General features: G+C 35.9%; 1 protein-coding gene across 1 annotated transcript; it reads right to left on the bottom strand.

Annotated features, from left to right (window-relative positions):
* Window positions 1-2,320: 2,320 nt before the first annotated feature.
* Window positions 2,321-12,053, bottom strand: LOC100888513. Its single transcript, XM_003729133.3, has 4 exons — window positions 11,613-12,053; window positions 6,910-7,009; window positions 5,839-6,189; window positions 2,321-5,448 (listed from the first exon to the last, which is right to left on the bottom strand). The coding sequence occupies exons 2-4, from the start codon at window positions 6,971-6,973 to the stop codon at window positions 5,105-5,107; spliced, it is 759 nt and encodes a 252-aa protein (XP_003729181.1). The 5' UTR covers window positions 6,974-7,009; window positions 11,613-12,053; the 3' UTR covers window positions 2,321-5,104.
* Between the last annotated feature and the right edge of the window lie 13,229 nt (window positions 12,054-25,282).

Genomic DNA, 25,282 nt, shown 5'->3' on the forward strand with positions numbered 1-25,282 from the left:
AATCGCATGACCAGAACTCAACTTCATCTTTAAGTTATTTTATTCTTTATCATGCAACTGCTTATTGCACCTGCACTTGCACTGCACCCACTTGATCACTCAGTTTACCCCAAGAGAGTTATGTCGCCAATTCTTTTTTTTTTATGAGGCCGCCATCCATCTCCAGCCTAATCGCTCATGCTGGTGGTCTCCTGCATTCTAAATTCCCTCTCTAATTTATTGAAAAATATTTACTATATATTTCTTATCATATTTGTATGCTTCGTACATGTTTATCGTATGATATAATTGTACATGATTTTTTCTATTTAATTACTTATGTAAACATTTTATTCATTGTATTTGTTATTATTCAAATTTGTGTACTTTGAATTTGAATTTGTATCTTTTTGAACGCAGAAATAAAATCAATCAAACAAAACAAACAAGTGTATACACCAATTGAAAATAAGGATATTTGAAATCATGACAAAAGACATGATTATTTAAATCCCGTATTTGCTCAATTTCCCATAAAGATTAAAACCAAATTTGGAGATTGTTTTTTAATGATGAAGTGAACTCATAGAACTAAGAAAATGTGTGTTTTTGGCTTAGATCTACCCAAACTCTACACTGGCTGTATGCTGATAGATCCTTCGGATTTCATGTTGGACTGTAAGTTGGCTTCATTGTTTTATGAGCTGCTGTTGCATGACTGCATGTGGCTTTCGCTGTATACGTGCTTTAAAAAAAATGTATCTAAATGGAAAATATGCTTGGAAAAATGTGTGTGAAGTGTTTGTTAGAAATGTGTAGTTCAAAAGAATGAATCCTACCGCATAAATTGTTATTATAATTAAGTCTCTATGGTCTGTATTCTGATTACCACTTTTGTGTGTAAAGGCTATTGGGAGATCGTATTTCATGATTCTGCATGATTTAATCTCGGTTTCCCTGCACAGCCTGAATGCAATCATTTTAAACTCCAAACAATGAAAGCAGAAAAAGCAACAAAAAAACGATAAACATCATTGTAGACTTTTGATAAATCAGCTAAAGGGCAATTTCAATACTTTTTGATTTTATATTCCATAGAATACTGTTTGGATTATGTTATAAGTCAGTGTAATGTTTGCACATTTGAACAGGTAATGAACACGAGTACTCTGTAACTACCGTACTCTGATTCCTCGAAAGTCTTTGTGATCGCATCAATATAAACAGTGATTTGGAAATGCATTGCAACTTTGTGGAGAAAACTGAATTCATTAAGAATTGCTATGTAATCACATGGGTTTCTTTTTTCTTCTGTCGTTTGCAATGATTTTGAATGTGTCGATAATTCCATGAAACCCGACTTAACACACATTAAAATCACTCTCCCCTTAATATTCTTCATGTACCTACTGAGTTCTTTTGAAAGACGTTCTAATTAGTGTTTTGTTAATTGGTAGTGAAAGACAATGAAGTCTGGGGGATTTTCTGATGCAAAATCGATAACCCGGTTTCTGTCTGTGAATAGAGTATAATGATGTTCATCGATATGTGTTGACTGTTGTTTTTCTTTCATATTCATGACAAGCTAACGTTGTAAAAATCGAACGTTGTAAAAATCGAACGTTGTAAAAATCGAACGGGTTCCTTTATTTTGGCTCAGATTTTATCAAGATTATTGACAAATGACTGCATAAGATTTGTTCAGCGTAAATGAATTATATGCATGATGATCAATTTAAAGTGAATTTTTAAATAAAAGTTTGTTTGAAGATTGAGTCTGTATTGTTCATATTTCTGAGACTTGTTTAGGGCCTCATTAGTATCGAATGCTTGAATGTAGCTCTTAGTAATAGTAGGGAAGGGGGTGGGGCTCTCTTAGGAGATAGATATACAAATAGATAGAAAGAGATATAGATAGAGGAACTATACATAGAGAGAGAGAGAGAGAGAGAGAAAAGGAGAGAGAGAGAGAGAGAGAGAGAGAGAGAGAGAAAAAAAAAGGAAGAGAAGTTATTTATAGAGAAGAAAAAAAGTAAAAGAAACAGAAGTTTAACAGAAAGGGGAAAATAGAAGAGAGGGAAAGAGAGAGAGAGAGGGAGGGGTGGGGGGAAGAGAGGAGGAAGGGAAGAGAGTGCACTAAGGAGAAGAAGAAAAAATTACAAGTTTATAGAGGAATTCTATCAGTTTTTGAAAACGGCAATTCCAATCGTGTAATGCTACAATATTACTGACAATATTCATTACGTTTTAGTCAAAGATAATTTTATTTTTTGTCACTGACGATAAAACCATACAGATTTCAATTTCAATTTTATACATTTACAAAGCATGTTTTCTCATAATTTTTTTCTGACAGCATACAACATGTATTCTTCATTCCTTCCAAATGATAGTGATAAGAGGGTAGGCAAAGGACAAATAAATAGAATTCTATAAATATTAAGATAAATAGATTGCATTGTAAGGTATTTCATTATATCTTTGTCATATATCATAATATTATGATTATAGTGGCGCTTTTCAACGTTTTTTATCTCATTTTTTCTACACCATTGACAGACTACGTTCATTTGAAATCACTTCATTGAAACGAAATGTTTCATCAGTAATTTGTTGCTCCTTTTTATTGTCAAATTGCACAGACTTGCATATTATTAGTTTCATTTAAAGAAAATTAAAAAAATATTTGACCGATTTATCATTCGCTGTTAGGGATAGGGATCAGGATAACTATATCCTTACCCTTTAACCTAACCCTTACCCTAACCCTAACATATAGTAAGATGCATGAGCAGGACCAATACTGTCTAGGATCAGCGGGATGTCACTTAACGATCCGATACACCATTCAAGTATCAAATAGGAATTTCGACTCCAAGGATTTATCAGGCAAGATATAGCCTATGCAGTATGTATATATTCGTACACGATTTTCTAGATTTTATAATTTTGAAATTAAAGGGTGTATAATAGGAAAATTGTTATTCGATAATATACTTATCATGACAACTCTGAGCCGCCAGTGTATAGGGGCAAATATTAGGCTCAATTATAAGCGATAGAGGGTGATAGTTGCTTACTTCACTAGTTGCAGTCATGATAAAAGATATATCAACCACTTCTTAATGTTGTTTACAAACAATCATCAATTGCAAAAGAAACCCTACGTATTTGGCTATAATTGCCTTTTTATGGATCACTATGGGTATTTGAGGCAAATTATATATATTATTCAAGAGAATGGTCATATATTTTAAAATCAGATTTCACTATCATACAATCACGAAAATATGAGCAACTTCAATATCAACATAAATTATAGACTCGGATAACGATGTATACATAATTATGATTTGAAGGTACAAACATTGTTGGTGTCTGATTACGACTGCAAAACTTGTGTATTGGTGAATCCCTGAAAAATTGGATCGACCTCGTATTTTGTAAAATTTTACTCAAATTGCAGAGTTTGACAAGCATAATTACTGATACAACATGTAACAGTGATTTTATAAAAGTATTTTCACACTTTCGATTTGATCTATACTGTAAAACAGCACTATATTTACATGATCATCAACAATATAATACATTATTTTGCGAATACAATATACATTTCATAACATACTCATAATCATATTAAATTTCCACGTAATATAGGACATTAATTATTTTGCCATTACACTTGTTTAAATTATACATGTAGGTTTCTAATAAACAACCGTAAGTTCGATATCAAATTCCACAGAACATAGCTTAATCCTTTGAACATTGTTAGCTTCCAATTACTAGTAGCAGACTTTTACCAACTCAACATTAGCATCATAAGCGGTATTATGTTTTCGATAACTCTCAACAGCGTTTTGCCCATTATATGTTAACCATTCGTACCCGGCATTTAACGATGAGAATTCTTATCATTCTTGTTGAAAATAAGCTAAGATTGTCCACCGTAAAATGTCAGGATTATTTACTTACATTCTGAACCAAATAAATAAACAATTCACAACAATTTAATGATCATCATGATCTTGTGAAAATGTTAAGTGCTTTAATGCATCACACTATATAAAACCTTTAGTTTAATATGCACATGTATGCAATAACTCTTAAAATAGGGCTTTGACCAACACGATTGGTTAATCTTGTGTAATGATATCTCGACATGATGAAGTTTAGCGTGGAATAAATTGATAAAATGAAATAGAATAGAATACATTGAGTTGGTGTCTGTTTGACAGACTAATTCATACACATTAAACAACTGATTACATCTGATCTCTATTAAAAACATTCATAGGAAATCCCGCATCCTACGCTCAGGAAAGAGTGTAAAACATTCTATAACCTACATCCTTATAAAGTTACCAGGTTGGCGCGATTATCAAAATAGTAGCGATGAGAATAAAATTATCCATTACCATCTCATAGTTTTTAAACCGCTTTCAGACATTTTCTGTACTTTTAAAATGAGTCATTATAGTACCTCTATTATGATCAATTATATCATACAATTCGTACACAAAATATAATCTCTCCCTCGAAATACTAAACCCTTTTTGTTTTATAACTAATTTAGTTAATATATGAAGACATTATTTAATAGGCGTAATCAATACATATTTGTTCAAGCATCGTCATGCTTTTTGTGGCTTATATATTATGATTGATTGTAATGTTTTACAGTATTGTCAATCATATACTCCTATTGTAAACTTTGATATTGCACTATTTTGAGTATTGGAACTGAGCGATATATTTACAAAAGGAGTAAACTACCAGCCCTAGTCATTCGATGATAAAGTGGAGAATAATAATTTTATACATAGAAAATATTACAAATGGCGAATCATTGTGACTTTAATAAGGATCATATAGCCCCTGTGATCTCAATTTCCTAGGGGACAGCCAGGATGTAGGATCTACCGTACCTAGCTGTCTACAACAAAAAACAGAATTCCATTTACGGGAAGTCAGCCCACACAGCCGTCAAGCCACCATCTTCTACTTGATATCATATTAAACATTGTATAAGCCTACTTCCGGAAACGTTTTAAAGTGGTTTGTGAAATTACAACAATGCTTTATAATTGAGATAAATTTTCTGTCAAATTACATGTACATTTCAGCACCCTCCCTCTGCCCCGAGGATGATGTCATGGCTGTTACCATCTTCCATAGTGAACGTGCCCCAATCCGACTGCGGTGTCGTTTTGCCCTGTTTGCAAGTCGTTTCGACATCGTCCTCGTGACCGCTGTCAGACGATGTCGATGGTGACACGGGAGGGATGGAAGATTGCGAGGCCGCTACCCATGAATCCACGATGAGTTCCGACGCTCGTTTATTGTTCTTGATGACGGCTTGTCGTTTGTTGAGCCGGCGGTTGTAGAGAACGAACGGGAAGGCGATGGCGATGATGATGACAACCGTAGCCAAGAGAATGAGCATAAGTGACCACCATGGAAAGCCTAGGAGTAGGAACATGGTAGAGGATGAAGAAATTAAAAGTTAAGAAAAGATGAGCCGAAAGAAAAGAGAGAAATTGTGAGTGTGTGTGTGGGTGTGCGTGTGTGCGTTTGTGCGTTAGAGAGATGTAGAGAGACACATGGAGAGGGAGAGAACTATAAAAGAGAGAGAGAGAGAGAGAGAAAGAGAGAGAGAGAGAGAGAGAGGGGGGATGACAGAGATGAGAAAAGGAAGAGGTACACGTGTACTTGCCCATAAAGTTGGAATATTTTTTTCTTCTAAAAAGCGATAGTTGTGTGAATGTATATAGATAGACCTTGCTTCTAATTACTTGGAATCAATTACGTACTATAGGGTTAAACTGAGTCACATACATGTAAACAAGGTCTTACCATTCTGAGCAGTAGATGTATTATCGTTGTTGTGGGTATCACCTTGATTAACGGCGCCCTGAGAAAGATCCGCAACAGCTCTTCCAACTTCATCGGCACCGTTCACATCGTGTGTAGGGGCGTGGTCGTTAACGTCGCTATCGAGAAGCCCTGAGACTGATGTAGCATCGTCATCGTCATCATCACCGTGGTCTGATGTGGAGGGATTAGGAAGGGGCGTGGTGTTCATTGTGTGTCTTTCTTCGCTAGGAGTGGCTGAAGTACGCACAAGACCCACAGATGCATCTTGATTGGTCGACACTTCTATGACGTCAGCTACAGTACTTGATGGCAGCGTACTGTGGGGGAAACCTGTCAAAAGATCGAAGGAAGAATGGTACTTAGTTTATTTGTATGAAATCAGACAAATATGATAAACAGAATCGCTAATTTTTTAAATAAACCGGACCAGTAGTAAGACTGATATGAATGTAATATGAGATCATTAATTGCATGCGAATATCAAAATGAGATTTTGGTCAGTGGACTGTGAAGTATTTGAGGATAACTGTCCCATTTTGCGTGGACAAAATATCATTAATTTGTGTTTCTTTCTCCTAAATGCCTCTCCCTGGGGCACTGCTCAGAATGTATTATGGATAGCATATTATAATAGGTTCCTTAAGGAGAAAAGAGCATCCCGAGTCATTCATTTTTGAAAAATTGTAATTTTAGTCATTCTGTGTAAACGCATGCACAAAGTATGCTGTTTTAATAATCATTGTATAATTGCTTTTATCATGTACATACATTGTAAACTATTGTAACCATTGCAATTCAGTCTTTGGACTGCGAGAATGGATAGTACTCAATAAAATCCTTCAATCGAGCAATCAACCCCTGAAAATAATTAACAGGAAATGATAAGAAGGAAGTGAAAGGGTTTAATAAAATCGATATCAAGAGTAGATACTTGTATTCCAGTAGCGTTTCCGGTTGATGTTTCCGAACCTTGCACTATTTTAGAGCTCATTATAGGATCTACTATTTTAATTGAAGATTAAGTTAAATGCAGAAATAAAAGAAAATTACCGTAGTTCACCGACGAAATCGCCGAAAGAATGACCAAGACGAGTGATACGCACGAAGTATTCATTTTTGGTGATAAACCGTGAAGCTTGTTCCAAAGAATCTGATATAATAAAGAGAAAATAACAATAAATAAACCATTGAAATATGATTAGGACTTACAATGGCCTGTGAAAAATAATTACAGCCTATAAAATGAAAGCAATGTTTGTAGAGGGATCGAAACTCGAACATGCAAACAAAAAAAGGGGGAGGGAGAGAGAGAGAGAGAAAGAGAACGTGACAGAGAGGGAGAGAGAGAGAGAGAGAGAGAGAGAGGAGGAAGAGAGAGAGAGAGAGAGAGAGAGAGAGAGGATGGGGGGGGGGGGGGAAGAAATCAGAACACGAGTTGAAAATGCCTCTTAAAGGTACTATGTCCCATTTGCAGGCCAAAAAAATGAAAAAGTTAAATTCCAACTGCATTTGAAAGATAATACTAATTTAGAATTCCCTAAAAAAGGTGGGGCTTGAAAATGTCTTCAAGTGGGAAAATAACGACTATTAGTTGTCAAATCGACTTTAGGGCTATAGAGCCCAAAAGTAATAGTCTTAATTTTCAGACAATTGTACTGAATGGTCATACGTTTTATGCCGCGCAAAGATTCAATCAGTTTAATCTTGGCCATCCCAAGAAGTGGGTTATTGATGTAGACAAATGCCCATGTACCCTTTACAACTCTTTTCATGTATGTTATTACCAAAGAAGAAAAAAAAGCCAGTCAGTCACTCAATAGTGTCTGACAGTGAAGTCTAGCAAGTAAACGGGTTTCCTTGCATAATTTGAATATGAGGACACTGCTAACGTTTAAATTTCACATATAGGACATACATGACATATTCATATTTCTGCAAAGTTATACAGCATTCGAGGTTGGCTGCAAAAGGGACATAGTACCTTTAAGACTTAGTATAAACTAAAGCAAGTAAAACTATCTTTAGTTCTATACTCGGTCATTCAGGCATTCTTACCAGCTTAAATTATTTAAGAACTGCACAAAACATCGTTATCGTTCTCAACCTGTTTCCTAACAGAAGTCACATATTATCATTGCAATGTCATGATAGAAGTCTGGTTATCATATAAGGTGATAAATACCGACTGAATTAAACATAACCCGTATGAAGGTTCGTGTATTTGACACACACAATATTCTGGGCGCACGCCACCATCCCAAACCAAAAAACATTTTAGTTGTCAAATTTTCCTTTTGTTGTGCTTGCTTAAGTGCCTTTATTAATTTCCTAAAATGTATCATGGTCATCGTATCCACCACCTACTTATTTCTGAATTGTACTAGCGCCCGTTTTAAAAGGGATGTATTTTCACTTTAATAACAATAAAACTTATTATTCTTTACTTTTTCTATATCAATTCAAGAAGAAATAGACGGTCATCCTATGCAATACTAACGATGAAGTGGGTCATTTAATTTGTTAAAAATAATATAAGTATACTAATTAAGAGGGATGACATGTTGCATTATAAATAGATTTAATTTTACTTTGTTTCTCTTAAAGACATCGTTTAACAATGTTAAATCTGAGATGCACGGCCCTACGTGTTATCAGTGTCTTTGATATGGTGTAATATTGAAGCCCTAAAAAAAAATTTATCAAGAAGTGACTCAAAAAAGTAAAAATCTTTGAGTGACCGGTTTGATAGACTGTAGTGTTAGGAAAACCGTTAGGCAAACTAATTTTGGTTTCGATTTCCAATCATAAGTATCTTGATAATCAAACAGGCGATCGGCTTTTAAAAGTCATGGGGTTCCTGACTGACCTAAAGGTTTATAATTATCATTGCAGCATGAGCTAAATCCAGGATTTTCTTTCAGAATCTGAGACAAAGTTACCGGATCCCTTTACATTCCCTTTCTCTTATTCGGCCCCGCTTTTCATCATGTGATATTCAAGGGATTCCCCGATCTGTCGATCCCCGAATTTAGAATCGCAAAAAGGTATTTCAGAGCTGATAAGATTCTAACTATTAAACATTGAATGAAAAGTTATGTCGTCATAGTTCAAACACATGAGAGTCATATGGCAGATATAGCGGATATCTGAGTGGATATCCGCGATCCGGCGGACGGATATAAGACAGCCAAGTGATCTTTTACATGTCACCCGCTGTTTTCTTCAAACTGGGTTATAGCTTCCAAGGTATTGATCACACAATCAATTAAAATATTAAACTTTCCTGAGGGGAGAGAGGGAGAGAGAGAGAGAGAGAGAGAGAGAGAACGAGAAAGGTCTGTTCATACAGTAGAAGATAAGAGAGAGAGAGGGAGAGAGAGAGAAAAGTCATATTGATATATCATTATCAGATATTGTATCTTGCTCCTTTTTCAGGTAAAATAGATAATTAAGCATTATTATTACCAAGCATATAATTTCCATTTCATTTGTTGCGCGTACCACATAACGAATAAGAAGATTGAAGAAGAAGAAGAAGGAGTAGAAGAAGAAGAAGAAGAAGAAGAAGAAGAAGAAGAAGAAGAAGAAGAAGAAGAAGAAGAAGAAGAAGAAGAAGAAGAAGAAGAAGAAGAAGAAGAAGAAGAAGAAGAGAAGAAGAAGAAGAAAGAAGAAGAAGAAGAAGAAGAAGAAGAAGAAGAAGAAGAAGAGAGGGGGTGGAGGAAGAGGAGGAGGGGGGGGGGGTGTGATATCTCTGTCAGCCAGCAGATAAAGGCTAAATAAGGCTTATAGGTATGATAGCGTATGTTTGAAGCCAGAAGGCCATTAACTCCGTTTTCAAGTGTATGAGGTAATACCCATCTGGCTCCAAACAGACGATAGGAAAGAGAGTTTAAAGTGCATCAAATTACTCTATTTTCTCTCACAAAAGAAAGGAAAAGTGTCACATTCAGATAAGATCATACATGAACGCAATTCACCTTTTATACCGATACAATCTCTTTGCTTTGCAAGCCTTTGTTTCCCATTTTGGCTAAACATTTGTCCTTCCCATTTAACACAAAGTTGACCTACAATATTCTAAAGGTCTTTTCATACAGTAGAAGATAATTATTAATCTAAAAATGTTTGATTTATTATTTAATCAAATTATTACTGAAAAAATAAAAGATCACGTCAGCAATTATATCTTTCATGGATCGTCTAGACAATCACATTTTAAAAAATTTGTTGTCACATTCATTCGTTTTTAGCAATTCGTGCCTCCATTAATACAGTGTTATACATCGTTCTCCACGTGTATGTATAAAAGGCAATATTAATCCGCGGCTGAAACTTTTTATTTAGCTTTCTTCAACCGTCGTCTTTGAAAAGAAATATTTTAGTCTATAATTATGTTTTCTCGATTATCTTATTCATCACAAAAAATGAATATAATAATTGTGTCAAATATTATCTTGAAGTATGAGCACAAAGATTACAATTGTATATCCTAACTATCAGAAGTTTCTATTACGGCGAATGTGATATAAAGTTCAATTGTATAAAAGCAGAAAGTGAGAGAAACAAATTAATGTGAAGTTTGAGAAAAACCTGATAAACGACAATAAAGGTATACTCACTCCCCAAAATATCGATTTAGATATGATCAGAAAACAAAAACAATGATAAAAGTGAATTAATTTGAATAGATATATTTACAGATTGAATCTGTTATATAAATGTGACTACACCTGTCAAAGTGACCAATTTCGGGTTTGAAATTATTTAGTAGCTGTTATATTTATTACAAAAAAAATAGGCTGGCATAAGAATGTCCGGATCCAGAGTTTTTATAAATCGACCACAAATTGAAAACTTGTTTGCCCTTAAATAATAAGACAAGAAAAGACACAAGAAGGGCCGATGCTTGGAATAATTTATGCATGTTTGCATACGAGTGGTCTTTTGCTGACACATTTATAAGCGCTTCAATGACTGATGCGGTCTATAAGGACGCACAAAGCTATTAACATTGTATAAAATATAAGAAGAAATGTAACAATGCAGACACTATATTAAATTACTGTTACACACATTGATTGACTTCTTAGCTTTATTATCGAATATAAAATGACGCAATATAAATTGACATGTGCAATAGGCATTGTCATTATTATGTTCCAGAGCTGCTATTCCCATCACTTCGTCGACAGTACAACGTCTATGACGGACACCCGGATTTGACAGCACGAAAATACAAATAAGGTATGGAGGTTTTAGATTTCTCAGAATATTAAAAAGTTATGAATTAAAACATATGAAATCTTATTGCCAGAATCTGCTGTGATGCCGAACAAGAGTCATTAGGGACTTTTAGATTTGCACGTAGACATAGTGGCCTGCTACGTGTGACGTCCTTTTAGGCACTTTAAAAGGACGTCACACATAGCAGTCCACTATGTCGACGTGCAAATCTAAAAGTCCCTATATTCACAAAATGTGGAACCGGCTTAGGATGGGCCTCTTGTTGATATAATTTGAACAATGAGTTTGTAAAGAACAAAAACAATTGCAATTTGAACGATGTTGAATCTAATTGAGGCAGAAATGACCGCAGTCTTCCTCAAAACATATTGTAATTTAGACTTCTGAATCAGAATTTGATTTCACAGCAAAGGTGCCTAACACTGTGTAATCCCTTTCACTTGCACATTTGTATTCTACTTCAGCCATACGGAAAAAAATCTTCGTCATTATATACAATGAATGCTTACCTTCTTATGAAAGCCTGATTTATTCAAAGTATCCGGACCTCTTACAAAAAAAGTGCCTCGTCAATGCTGTTAATAGGTTCCTCTGTCGTCCTGAGGATTCCGAAGATTTAGGATGATGAAAAATAAGTCATTCAGAAATGTGAAAGATCTGCTATGGAACAGATCTTTGATAAAAAAAAAAGGTGTCAGTATTGAGTTCGCGTCAAATTTCTTCACCTATCCGCATCCAATTAATCAACGATATATAACATCAATTTGATGAGATTGCTATAAAATATGAAGAGGATCGTCTAATGACTTCTTTTTGAAACTGCAACTGAACAAGCAACAGAGTATACAGCTTGACTCAAATGACGGTGAACAAAGTAAGGAAATATTCGCTAAGTCCGTATATGAAAGTTTCAATCAGTGTTGTTACCCCGGCGCTATCATAAACGTGTATGAAGCAATGCTGGATCAGGATGTATGATTTATATCATACCATACATGGACTTTTGTTAGATAGAGAAAGAGAGAGAAAGTTGTCGAACACGTGGTTTTTTTAGGTGCTTCCCGTCAGCGGTATTGCAACACGCTCGGATGGACCGTGACCGGCGCTTGCCATAGGATGCCCTTCCGCTTGATATAGCATTCATGAAGCTAAATGTGTACTGGATATCGTTGAGTCCTTAAAAGATAATGGGATAAATGTGACATAATATGTACCTGATTTAGTAATGTCCTAAATTGATTTGACCTGAAATGTACTCTTTCTTTAAAGTCCTCATCTTTTGGTTTAGTGAGTCAAAAGGGTTTGGTGAAAATATTTTGATGGAGTGCACCCCCTGCTCGAAAAAAGAAGAAAAGCTGTCGAAAATAACAAAAAAAGTGACAACAATGAGAAAGAAGATTCTTTTGTATAATCAGGAAACATAGGAAATATAGGCGAGGGACAGAAAGTGAAAGTGAAAGGGAGAGACCTAGAAAGAGTGAGATCGTGTGTTGTGTGAGGAGAGGAAGAGAGAGGAGGGGGGGGGGGGGGAGTAAGCCGAAAGCGAGTGAGATAGGAAGAAAATGATAGATAGAGAGAGAGAGAGAGAGAGAGAGAGAAAGTGGGTGTGTTTGGGTGTGCGCCTGTATATGTGCGTGTGTGCGTGCGCGCGTGTGTGTGCGATCTCGAGGCAGCAAACAGCAGGAAACTGTGTGAAGATTCACTTAGCTTGCGAAAGTCCATAGGAGTGGATGAGAGCTTGTCGTTCAAATACATGTTATAAGGTTGGTAGAAGCCTACATTACGTGTCATGGTCATTCCAGTTAATGAAAGTTTTCTGTTTGGATAGGTATTATAATCCTTGCTCTATGAAGATGGAAATACACGTATGAGAATACTACTATTCACATCGATTTTTCAGAACTTGCCTACAGAATCATTCAAATTCTTCATTATTTATTATTTTACCTTATGACTTATCTACATAGGTCAGTTTCTCACTGACTGTCCCAACTGCGTCATTTTTTTCTGCGGCACAGATTGGGGCTTTAAAAAAAAGATATCTTGATTTAACCCTAACCCTAACCCTAACCCTAAACTTTCCCATAGGCTCAACACGCACCTAACCCCAATCTGTGCCGCAGACAAAAATAACTGTCCCGACTGCGGGAAACAAATGAAGTTATATTTCTCGTCATTGACCACCTGGGGCGGATCCAGAGGAGCCGAATCGACCGCGGCTTCACCTTTTGGTGGGCTTTAAAAAGAACAAAGGGAAAAAGAGAGTGAGAGAGAGAGAGAGAGAGAGAGAGTGCGTGTGTGTGCGTGTGCGCGCGTGCGTGTGCGTGTGCGTGTGCGCGTGTGCGTGTTTGTGTGTGTGTGTGTTTGAGAGAGAAGAAAAGCATCAAACCTAAATGAATACATAAATATAAATTAGATTGTCTATGAAATTGTCTTTAAGACAGAAACGAGTGATTTGATAGGGGATGTGTTATTTTAAAGGTATTACAAAGTTTTGGCAAATTTTGAAAAATGGGTGGATAGTGATTCTTTACAAGTTTGATGTATTTGGATGCCCCTGTGAATGTATTAATAACACCAGAAATTTTACTACCTAAAACACTTTTGCTTTCGAGAAAAATTGAATATAAAGATTTACCGGTGCTCCCGGTAAATTTTCATAAATTTCAAATAGCTCTTACGGCCGTACAATGGTAGCTGCGACCATGAAAATCTCAGAGTATGTAGTTGTGGTATATAATTTTCGAACAGGAATAGCTAATCGGTCGATTTTACTCAATAAACATTGTTTTATAGTTTAATTAATATCTTGACCTTGAGAGGGAGCTATTCAACATAAAGTGTTTATTATTCAATTTTCATAACTTTATAGTCGATTTCGACCGCGACAACGATCACTAAATATTGTTGAATAGTATATGCTTCCAATATGTTCATGTGAACCAAATTCATGACCCTACACCAAAACTTTGTATTACCTTTAAAGGAGAAAATTACAATTTCTATCGCTCGTGACGGCTATCTTGAAGATTTTGAATTAAAACTAGGGAGCGTCTGGGGGCTCCTACCCCCTAGACCCCCCCCCCCGTCAGGATTCTCCCCCTGCAACCCCGGGCCCTTGGATACTATCCATACATAGAGAAGTGGCCCCCAAGACAACTATTACTTCAACAAATTTGTTCGAACTCCGAAGGATAAGGTGTGTGTGTGAAAGAGAATCGATTTTCCAACTAAATAAACCAATAGGTGCACTACAAACTGAAATCTGTAGGTTCTGAATTGCTAAAAACTCGAGAGCGTCTGGGGGCTCCACCCCCTGTACCCCCAGCAGGGGCTTTGCCCCATCAATCCTCAAGGGGCCCTAATGCATGCATTTGGATCCCACCCGTAATGATAGAAGTGATTCCCAAGACAACCCTTTATTGTATAAAATTGTTATTAGGAGAGATTGTGTGTGTCTTTCGCTCAAGACGGCTATCTTGAAGGTTCCGAATTGCTATAAACCCGCCCAGAATAGCTCGCGCTTATTCGCTCGCAGGGCGCTTTGCGCACACGTTGGCTCCCCCTTGACAAATATTGGATCCGCCACAATTAGAAAAAAACTCTAGACAACAAAGGAAACAAACTCAATAGAAACAAAAATAACTGTTTCAAATAAAGAAATTAATCGGTTTAACAAGATCAAATTTGTGAGACATTGGTTTCCTTATTCCCGGGGATTAAACGTCGCGTCACAAAGCAGCTTTTGAACTGAAGTGTCAGACAGCGGAGGAGCACTTGGATTCAGTGTCCTTTCATGTACCCCAGTCTGACGCATTTTGGGGGACTTTGTAACATTGTTCAGATGAGAGAAAGTGGTGCTAAGGTAGTGACTTCAATGCTAGATGTACAATTAAAGATGATCTGAACATTTGAGTGAAAAAGGACCATTATTAATGATACAAATTGGGAAAAACTGATCTGATCGATTCCTCAATTCTCCCAACTATATTATTACAATTAAATTATATTTTAGGTGAATGTAAATTGTCACAAAGCAAAAAATTGTTTTTTAAATACCATTCCAGACATTTAAGTGTTAACAGATTTTTAATAACCTGTTTTATGTCTTTTTTCATGGAAAAAACGGTTAGGAAACTTCAAAAATGGTTAAGAGAATTTACTGTTAATCACTGTTAGAGAGTGTTGCACAGTGACGCCTTCAAAGAAAACCATAGATATCGTCGTGGTTTGAGAATTTTTTCAGGATTTTTTTGCATGTCAGAGGGTTAGTACAGTAGAAGGAATATAATAAGTAACATTTTATACACAAATTAAGCAATTTTTTCATCAACCTTCAACAATGTTACCGAGTCACTTTAAAGGCCCACTGCACTACTTATTGCTACTTGCGCCCTCTTACAACAAAAAATGCCTTATCGGTGACCATTGGTCCCCCATGATCCTCTTTTTCTTATGTTAACTGAGAGCTGAGTTGATGAGATAACCACCTGTCCAGTGACCTTGCAGGGCGCTCTAATCCCTCCTATAAACTATGGCAGATAAGCTTTAATATGACATATGGAACTCCTTTATAATATTTGTTCGGAGTATTTGTTTCAACGGACTTTCTATTCATATCATTCCGATTGTACGTTCCGACTACAACTTTTATTGAATCATGTGATAAATATGAAAGAGTAATTGTGTAATGTATTTATAAATGTTCAATAACTACCCTTAATTTGTAGCCACATTGAGACAAATTTAGATGTTATAAACGTTGAATGTACTAAAGCGAAAAGTTACTATAATTTAATGCTAGAAAAAAAGAAAGATAGTTGGTTTCCATTTTTGGCAAAATATTTTAGGCCTACCAGAAAAATTTGTTTGGAAATATATATTTTAATTCAAATTTAATAAGATAAGAGATAATAATGTCAACAAATATAATTTAAAATGAATTCATAGGATATTGCCCTCTAAAGATAATCTTTTTACATGAAAAATCGTACAGTCTAACGAATGAGAAATCTGTCGTGAAAAAGAAACTATTGATCATTTTATATTTCGTAGCAAGAAGTTAAGAGTTATTAATAACGAAATAGATTCGTTTCATACGTGGGTAATTTACCATAATTATATTTAGTATGAATGTATGATTGACAATTTTCTTATTAAAATATAGTTGAAACAGATAACAGAACACAATTATAAAGATCCCTCTTTGTTTCTAGGTATAAATTGTGAAGTATTGAAGTGCCCTAAAGATGACATGTGTCCCTCTTCATTGCTACCCGATGGCACGGTCATTAGAGGAACTGTCAAAGGTATGGTCTTCAACCGATCATCATCATCATTGACAACACCATATCATGAGATAATCATATGCGAGATACCCCACTACGGTAAATATAATTTGTTAAGAACGATCACAACTTGTATTGTTTGGAATCAATAACAAAAATATTGGAAAAAACAAAAAACAAACTACTTCTTACTGACAACGTTTGGTGCATGGCAATAAAAAAAAAAAGATATTGTATTGCCCTTTGCGACCGACCCAAAAATCTTGAAATCTACGGTCGGCTTTTTAATTTTTGCCCCGTTTTTTTAGAGAAGACAAATATTAAAGCATTCAAAACTGAGATATATCTGCCTAAAGAGGTAGAAAAAACTTTTAAAAAGTTTTTAAAAAAAGAAGAAAAATCTGTGACCGACCGACCCATGTTTTGGCACCTAAAGGGCAATACAACATCTTTTTTTAAAGGTCTATTCACGTGCGTGCAACATACGCGAAACCGAAGCGCGAGAAGAACTTCGGTCTTTTTCGCGAACGCTATATAGCACCCGCTGGCCGTTAATCAAGTCCATTCGTTTACGTGCAGTTGTCCAAAAGTAGTCGTAGATGGCGTTAACCAGAATTTGCCATGCTACACCCCCTTTGAATGCCAAACATTTTTTTTTCTCCATAAAAATAACAGAGTGACGGAGGAATCGTATGTATTGCAGACTTCATGTGACGAATCCTAACCTTAAAACAAATCTACTTGGAAAAGACACATTATTTATCATTAACCCCATAAATTGACACCGAAACTTCATTATATTAATTCCAACCAGCTCTAACAATAAATGACTAAAATATAATAAGTAACGAGCACATTAACCCCCCCCCCCCCATAATCTTCAATCTTGCACTTAGCCAATAACAAAGGCCAAGCTAAATCTTTATCTCACACACTGGGCAAGTATCAGAATCACAGAAACGTAGAGCAGCAGAAGTGAGAGCAAGACGCCCTCACACACAGCCTGGCGGAAATCATCGAAGTCGATGGATAGCGCCAACAAACCCAATAACAACAACAACAATCAAACGTATACAGAAAATCCTTTACCAACAAGACGCAATCTTTTTTTCCCACCAACCTACTACATTGAAAATCCTCATAATGTGTGTAATCCAACCCTGTATAGACTATGCAATATCTGTATGGGGAAACTGCCCAGCCAGCTACAAGCTGCCCCTTCAGAGATTACAGAAAAGAGCTGTTAGATATATGTAACTGGTATCTCTGGCTATGAACTTGCAAGCAGCAACACGTTGATAAAAAACTGTCCTGGCAAACTATTGATCAGCGCCGTGATTGTTTTCTGGCTATGCTTATGTTTAAATGTATAAGGGACACTGCTCCACCTCGTTTATCAAACAAAATAGAAATGTATTTCGACCGCCATGGCCTAAATACAAGAAATGCAAACTCTCTTAATGTATACAGTAGGCTTGCGGGTGCACCATGTGTGAGAGAGAGAGAGAGAGAGAGAGAGAGAGAGAGAGAGAGAGAGAGAGAGAGAGAGAGAGATTGAGGAGTCCTGAAAAGGTCTCTCGGTAATCTTTCTTGGGGTGTGTAGTCCTAAACAAAGGACTGTTTGTGTAGTCTTGAAAAAGACTGTTGGTTATCTTTCTTAGCTTATAGTTCTAAGAAGAACTATAGCGCCTTGAGAGGATGAGTGGCGGGAGTGGCTAGACGTTTGTAGTATTGCCAAAACCCAACGTAACCTTATTCAAACAATATTTTAAGTATGCTGGAGCGGTTAATTGGAATAAGCTTCCCAATGATATCCAAAATGCCAATTCAGTAGACAGTTTTAAATACCAATATAAACAATCTTCCTTTAATCGATAAAATTTGTTCACTGCCGTTTCTCCTCACTACTACAACATTATAATTATGCAATAACTAAAATGATTGCTAACCTAATTACCTAGAAATTTCATAACTATTACGTCCTAAATTTGATATTTATCTTTTATAATTATGCAATACAAACCATATTCACAAGTTATTGGGCTTAATCTCGACATGAAAATGTGCATTAACTTCATTGTTATATATAATTCTAATGTAAAATGTCATAATGTAAATGTCATATTGCATTATCTTATCTTTTTTCCTCCTATTTTCGTTTTCCCCTAATCTTATTTTTCCTATTTGTGTTGTTTTCGTTTTTTACCATTTGTGTAAAACTGCTATTTTGTTTGTAACTACTCTTATGGTCAGTTCTTAAATTTGTATTTTCCATCCTTATGCAGGACCATTATGTTAAACAGCCTGCGAGCTGATCAATGTTATCCTGTTGAAAGATGGTTAAATAAAATAAAAATAATAAAATAATAAATAAGGTAAAAACATGTAACAGTCAAAATGTGGGAATACATATGGTTCTTGACCTCTTTTTGTCTCTCTTTTGTCTTTCATCGATTCATCATATTTCCTTCTATTCTTCGTTGTGCTCGTGAGTGTTGAACTTATCATGACCTCTGTAGCCCTTTAAACAAAGGAAAGGGCACTCTGGGAAAGAGTATCCTTTGTAGCACGGGCGGTAGAATATCAAATTAAATGTTGATGGTGCTAATAAAAAAGCAAACCGAATCAATTGCACATGTGCCACTATTTTACTCTTTCTCTAACATCCCTTCCAACTGGTTGGATGTTTAAAGTCTATCTATCCTTTATCTTTCATTTATTTAATAATAATAATAATTATCCTTGCTTATTTACTTCTTCCCTTCCTTTTTTCGTCAAAAGTCACCATACAATATTGATCACTATAACAAATAAAATAAAACTATTAAAAAAAAAAAGTTTGTAGGCCATTGTTCGGTTAGCAGAAGATTTCGACGGTAAAAAGAATGAGCGACTTTTCCCGCTCATTATCTGGAAATGACCGGTCAAATCTTTTTTTCATTTTGACCATACATGACATTGACCTTTCTGATCATTCAAACAAAAAGAAAAGAGATTGACCACCGGTTGTGACTTGACCGCCTTTCAGGAATCTTTGGTGAAGAATTAACAAGGATCCGGTTTTCATCAATCAGTTCTTTAAAACCATGAAATGGTGATCTGTAGACGGATTTCCAAGTTTTGGTCAAATTTTTGAGTATTTCCGTCACCACTTCCTCTTCGATATATTATCTTCCTTTTTGTCAAATGTATGTAGATTTATGAAAAGATCAGTTAGAATGATTGAAATAAAATGCTTAACGTGATAAATCTACACATTTAGATTACTACTTGTAATAGACGAGACTAAAATAATTGAATATAATTCACAGTTATTTTGAAGTCGAGATTTGATGTCGGATCAACGGAAATGACTTGCGAACTTACTTGGCGGATATTTATGACCGATTAAACAAAGATTGCCCAAATTATAATGATTCTCTGAACTATATATTTTGCAAAGTATGTGAAAATAAAATAATAATAGTTATGATTATCAATATCTATGATATTGATAATAATGATAATAGTGATATAATAATAATAGTGATAAAATAATGATGACACTTCTACTACTACTACTACTACTACTACTACTACTACTACTACTGATACCGATAATAATAATAATGTTACAGCACTGTGTTTTATAAAGCATTATATTATATTTGTAATTGGTTTCAATATGTTATATATTACAATTTGTATGAATTAATATTATTTATTGAGTGAATACAATAAAGAATATTACAAAACAAAATAAAGCCCTTTACCACTAAAGGACCAACGTGCTTACATAATTATTATCATCCTGGTCACGGGATTCAATTTCTATCCTACATCATAGTGCACATTCTGATGGCATCTTCAGATTACATTTTCTGAGACTCATGCAAATGTCAGGAAATACTGATCTCTTGTCAATGATTTCGAGATTTTCCTAGAAACCCAAGAAAAATGAGTTACCAAAATCATCCACTATAGTTCTACCAGATTTCGGGAGTCTTGTCAACATTGAGGGATAATGACCTACTAACCAAACGATGTTTGGTCTCGCTTTTTGTAAAACATAATATCGGTGGATCACGAGGTTCCCATTGAGGGGGATCGAGGGGGAGGGGAGGATAAACTGAGAGATGCGTCATGTACCGCTTTCATTCCCGAAAGCATAGTCTAGTGAAAATTATTTACGTCGGATTTTTTGTTTTACTGCGATGTCCCGATAAAGGGAATCTTGGAGGGCCAGCGGGATTTCAAAATCGTGTTTTCAAAATTTGTCCACCCTTCTTTCTGAAAATCACTGAATCCGCCCCTACAATAGACATTTGTCCATTTATTGGTCTTGGGTGTAACGTTACACAGTAAGGCGGATATTAAATAGGTGTGACCGAGTGGTAGATAAGTTTGTATCCCGATGGAATTGGTAGGATACAGGAAATGGATAAAACAGAGGTAATGACATACAATCATTATATCTCTGAGTTTCCGTTTTTTTTTTGACTTCCTGACAAAGATATACCCCAAATAAATAAATAAATACAATTGTTGGACATAATATTTGAAAGAGAGGAGGATTTTCATACTCCAAATAATCCTTAATACCACAGTTACCCCGCTTAATCGTCGCTATAGCGATGCCAACTCGACCGATTCTAAAGAAATGGAGTTAATGTAATTCTTTTGTTTGATCGTACTCACCAAGATATTTATCCTCACAAATAGTGCCCCCCCCCCCCCCATTGTACGACTGCTTCCTACACCTCCCCACACTCGATGGGCTCGCATTTCATTATGACATCATGTCCCCCCCCCCCCTTCACTGGCTAAAGCGAGGCTACGCCTTTGTGACACAAACATGTGTGGTAGAAATAGGTGCATACTCTGCTATTTATTGGCTCGTTACTCCTCTTCGTTTTAATGTATTTCTTTTTCTTTCTTTTTTCTGTATTGTATTGTATTGAACTCGCAAACAATTATTTGTCAAATTACTGCCGTCTTAATTTTAATTGTGTACCTCTCTCTACAGTAAACATTTTCTGTCCCTGTTATTTCTCAAGTCTCCCAGGAACCTATTCTTTACAAGCTCTGCTTTTCTGTAGGTTCCTGCACATTTCACAGTTTGTACTTTTGTCTGGGTTTCCTTCCCGTTTCCTTTAAATGATATTAGTTATCAAACAAATGTGATGATTACCTTGTCAATTAATATAATCATCTTTTTTAAATTATGAAACAGTATGTCTGTTATGTATATTTTGTTATCTGTATTATTTCGGGATGTGAAATGTGAAATCAATAAACTCAAACTCAAACTCAAACACCATGCATCCCCCTTTACTGACTAGAGCGAGGCTACGCCATTGCGGTAATGTGTTCTTTCTCCTGACAAAATGGAGCTATTCGATCCGATAACCAAACAAGCGGCACAGTGAAAAAACATTTGGAACAATGTGACGGAAGGTTTGGATTACAGCTGAACAACCCTCTATGTCCCTTTTCACCTCATAATATCCGTCTCTGTATTATTCCTTCTTAATTTTAGGTTCCATCATATTTCACGCAAAAAGCGCCAGAAAGAAAAGTGCAGGATACAGTTGCAAAGAGCTTCGCATGTTGAACTGTTTTAACATTATATTACAATGCGACAGAGTATCAAAATGATTTAAGTAGTTGTTTAAATGACTGTTATGAAAACATGACACTCGGCGACAATTAAATTGGTCAGCTACCTCAACCCACAGGGTTGCGGTCGCTATTCATAAGGAAAGCTATTCATAACCGAAGAAGAGGGTCGCTATACATAATACAAAATCGAGATCGTTATTCATAAGGGTCCCTTTTCATGAAACGAGAAAAGGGTCACTATTCATTATACGAAGTGATGGTCGCTGTTCATAATACGAGAAGAGGATCGCTATTCATAATGCGGAAAGGGGGTCACTATTCACAAGACGAGATATTTTACAAGCATACCATTTCAGCATGATAAATATGAATGTCCGAGTCGTCATCATAGGTTTATGAGGTGGGGGAGGGGGCACGTGGGCTGGGGATATTTCATATGTAATGATGTGTTTGTTCAGTAATTATCTATCTTGTTTCATGCAAATTCACGTCAGCCTTACTCCTCGTCTGTTTTGTTCCCTTTATTGACATTTGTTTTTGGTTCGGTTATTTAAAGAAATTGATTCTTTACAATAGTGTGTGAACCTGTATGCATATATAAATGGATTTGAATAATTATTACGTGTATTTTATTTGCTTGCTTTCAATTTTTCATGTCTCGTTTAAATTAATGTTTAACTTTATCTGAACGTGCAGGCATATTTGTTTTTGCCTTCAGTATTTTCCCCGTGTTTGTTTTGTATTTATCATGATATCCTGCCCCCTTGTTGCTACGAGGGCTAGATATCCCAACCCCTAAAATAAAAACAAAGACGAATTTCTCACAATATTTTAATTTTTTATTTTTGTTGCACTAGACCTCATCAAACCTCCTTTATCATCATCACCATCACCACCACCCCACCACAATTCGGATCGCATTACCTCTATGTTCGCTACATGACGCGAAAACCGAAAGGTCCGAAAGTGTTCAAGCCCTTATCCCCCAAACAAAACACAATTTTAAAGTACCCCCTCCAAACCCACCCCTATCCAATATTTCTCTTTCTTATTATAATTTTGTTTGCTTATTTAATTTCTATGAATGGCGACCCTCATTCTGTATTATGAATAGCGGTCCTTATAAGTAGTGACCCTCATTCAAGTTTCCATCATTCGCTTTCAAGGTAGACACAATCTCAATTGAATACAGAAATCGCGGTTATGTTGAATTATCAACTAATCTTAAATCAAAATTTGAGACAAATCATGTAAAATGTTCCTTTAATATTTATTTTCCCACGACTGAACTTTCATTCAGGGATTTCAGCCGATCAAACGAGTTCCTTTTAGCACCATAGGCTCTTAATCGAACTTACCGGAAATTGTTTCGAGTTAACGAGGTTTACAGTAAAAGTTTTGTCTCTCAGCAAATTTACGCTTTTTCCTTTCGTGCCATTGTACTGTGTGATCTCATGAGAGCGAGAAAGAGAAGAGAGAGGTAAAAATAAAGGAGAAGAAGAAGAAAAGAAAACGAGAAGAGAAAGGAGGAGAAAAATGAGGAGGAAAAAGAAAATCAAGAAGAAGGAGGATGAGGAAGTGGAGGAGGTGAAGAAGAAGAGGAGAAGAAGAAAAGGAGAAAGAAGAGAAAGAGGTGGAGAAGGAGAAAGAAGAAGGTTTAGAATGAAAATGATGATGTAGATAATGCATTCTGCTGTTGATGACAGTGAGAAAAAAAAATGAAATAAAATGAAAAAAGGAAAGTCTCTATTTGACCCTAAGAAACTATTAGTCAATACGACAAAGAAAACAGAGCAACATAATTCCTCCCTCTGGAAGAGGTACCTATCAGATGTTGATATGGGCACTTATAAGTATTAACACAGGGACAAATATAAGAACAGGAAAGAGGCACTTATGATCAGGGAGAGGTCACCTATTAGATAGGGAAAAGGGCACGTGTCAAAGTAAAAAGGGAACTTATCGGAAGTGAAGTGGGGCACTTCTCGCACCTGAAAAAGGGCATTAATCAGAGGTGAAAATGGGCGTTTATAAGAACGGGGAAGGAAAAGGGGCACTCAAAATGGGCACCTATCATATTTGGAAATGGATACATCTTATAAAGAAAACAGGGCACTTATCTGGACTAAAGAGGGGCACTTTTGTAATACTTCTAAAAGAGGGGATTGGGGGCACTTAGCCCTTAGACTATAAAGAAGAAAAAACAAAATTAGAGGTTATTAAACTAGCGGCCAATATCAGGAGCATTAACGCTAACAATCTCCCTTTACTTCCGATGAGGCACCCTTTGACCAGAAAATCTGAGCGGAGATGAGATGTTTTCTGAGCCTGGGATTTCGATACAATGATAGAGATTAACCTCGATTTACAGACCGGTAATGCAGAATTCGAATTGATTCAATGCAACGAACGAGTAAAATGGTGTATATACATGGACAATTTAACCAGGGGGAACCGACGTCCCTTTCCCGAATATAAATTTTTCAGTTTCTATAAAGGTTTGAGAGCGAGTGAAACAAGTGAGGAAAAACTTTGAGAGAAAGAGAGATGGTGAAATAAAAACAAAAATTAAAGAGAAGGAGGAACATGTCATCCTCATTAAAGGAAACCGAACGGAGAGATTTATTATATTATTGCCCATAAATCTACAAGATTCCCCACCAAAGTGTATGCGAGAGGTATAAAGCAAAAATAAAGTACAGTTTCTCAGCACGACATGGGCATCGCCATTTTCGTGATAATGTGACGTACTATGCGAAGTCGTTTATCAAGTAAATGTATTCTAATTTATGGATGCTGCTTTCCCAGACGTGTGCGGTAATGAGGCATTTCATTCACCTGCTATTATCCTTTGTACTATGATTGCCAGAACGCAAACTGCATAAATAAGTCAGTGCCCTTCTGGGGTGAAGGTTTCTCATAAATGAAATAGATTTGTCAACTGCTATAATGTAGTATTTATAAATGAATTTTGTTGCAATTGTGCCCCTGTTATTTATTTTCACCTCATATATTTTCTATCATCTCAGTTATTATTTTTTTCATTGAAAAGTAAAGGTTTCGTTGTTGATTTAAAAACTATTTCCAACTAAAACTTGCTGCATGATACATGTACAACTTCAACAGGTACGTCACATTTTTCAAGAAAATGGCTGCTCCCATATCATGCTGAAAGGCATCACATCATGCCAGGAATATCCTCATTTATATATATCTTGTACATTTTCGAAAGGAATATTGTACATCAAAACATCTCATTATTCAGAATACCTACACTTATTCTTTGGGTT

The sequence above is a fragment of the Strongylocentrotus purpuratus genome, unplaced genomic scaffold, assembly GCF_000002235.5.
Source record: "Strongylocentrotus purpuratus isolate Spur 01 unplaced genomic scaffold, Spur_5.0 spur5_scaffold_13, whole genome shotgun sequence".
NCBI classification, from domain to species: domain Eukaryota; kingdom Metazoa; phylum Echinodermata; class Echinoidea; order Camarodonta; family Strongylocentrotidae; genus Strongylocentrotus; species Strongylocentrotus purpuratus.

Excerpts from the sequence above, each read along its gene's own strand:
- LOC100888513 (XM_003729133.3), bottom strand. The coding sequence starts at position 6,973 with ATGAATACTTCGTGCGTATCACTCGTCTTGGTCATTCTTTCGGCGATT. Across the intron at positions 6,190-6,909 it reads GATTTCGTCGGTGAACTACG|GTTTCCCCCACAGTACGCTG; the intron begins GTAATTTTCTTT and ends ATCTTTTGACAG. Across the intron at positions 5,449-5,838 it reads TACATCTACTGCTCAGAATG|GCTTTCCATGGTGGTCACTT; the intron begins GTAAGACCTTGT and ends TCCTACTCCTAG.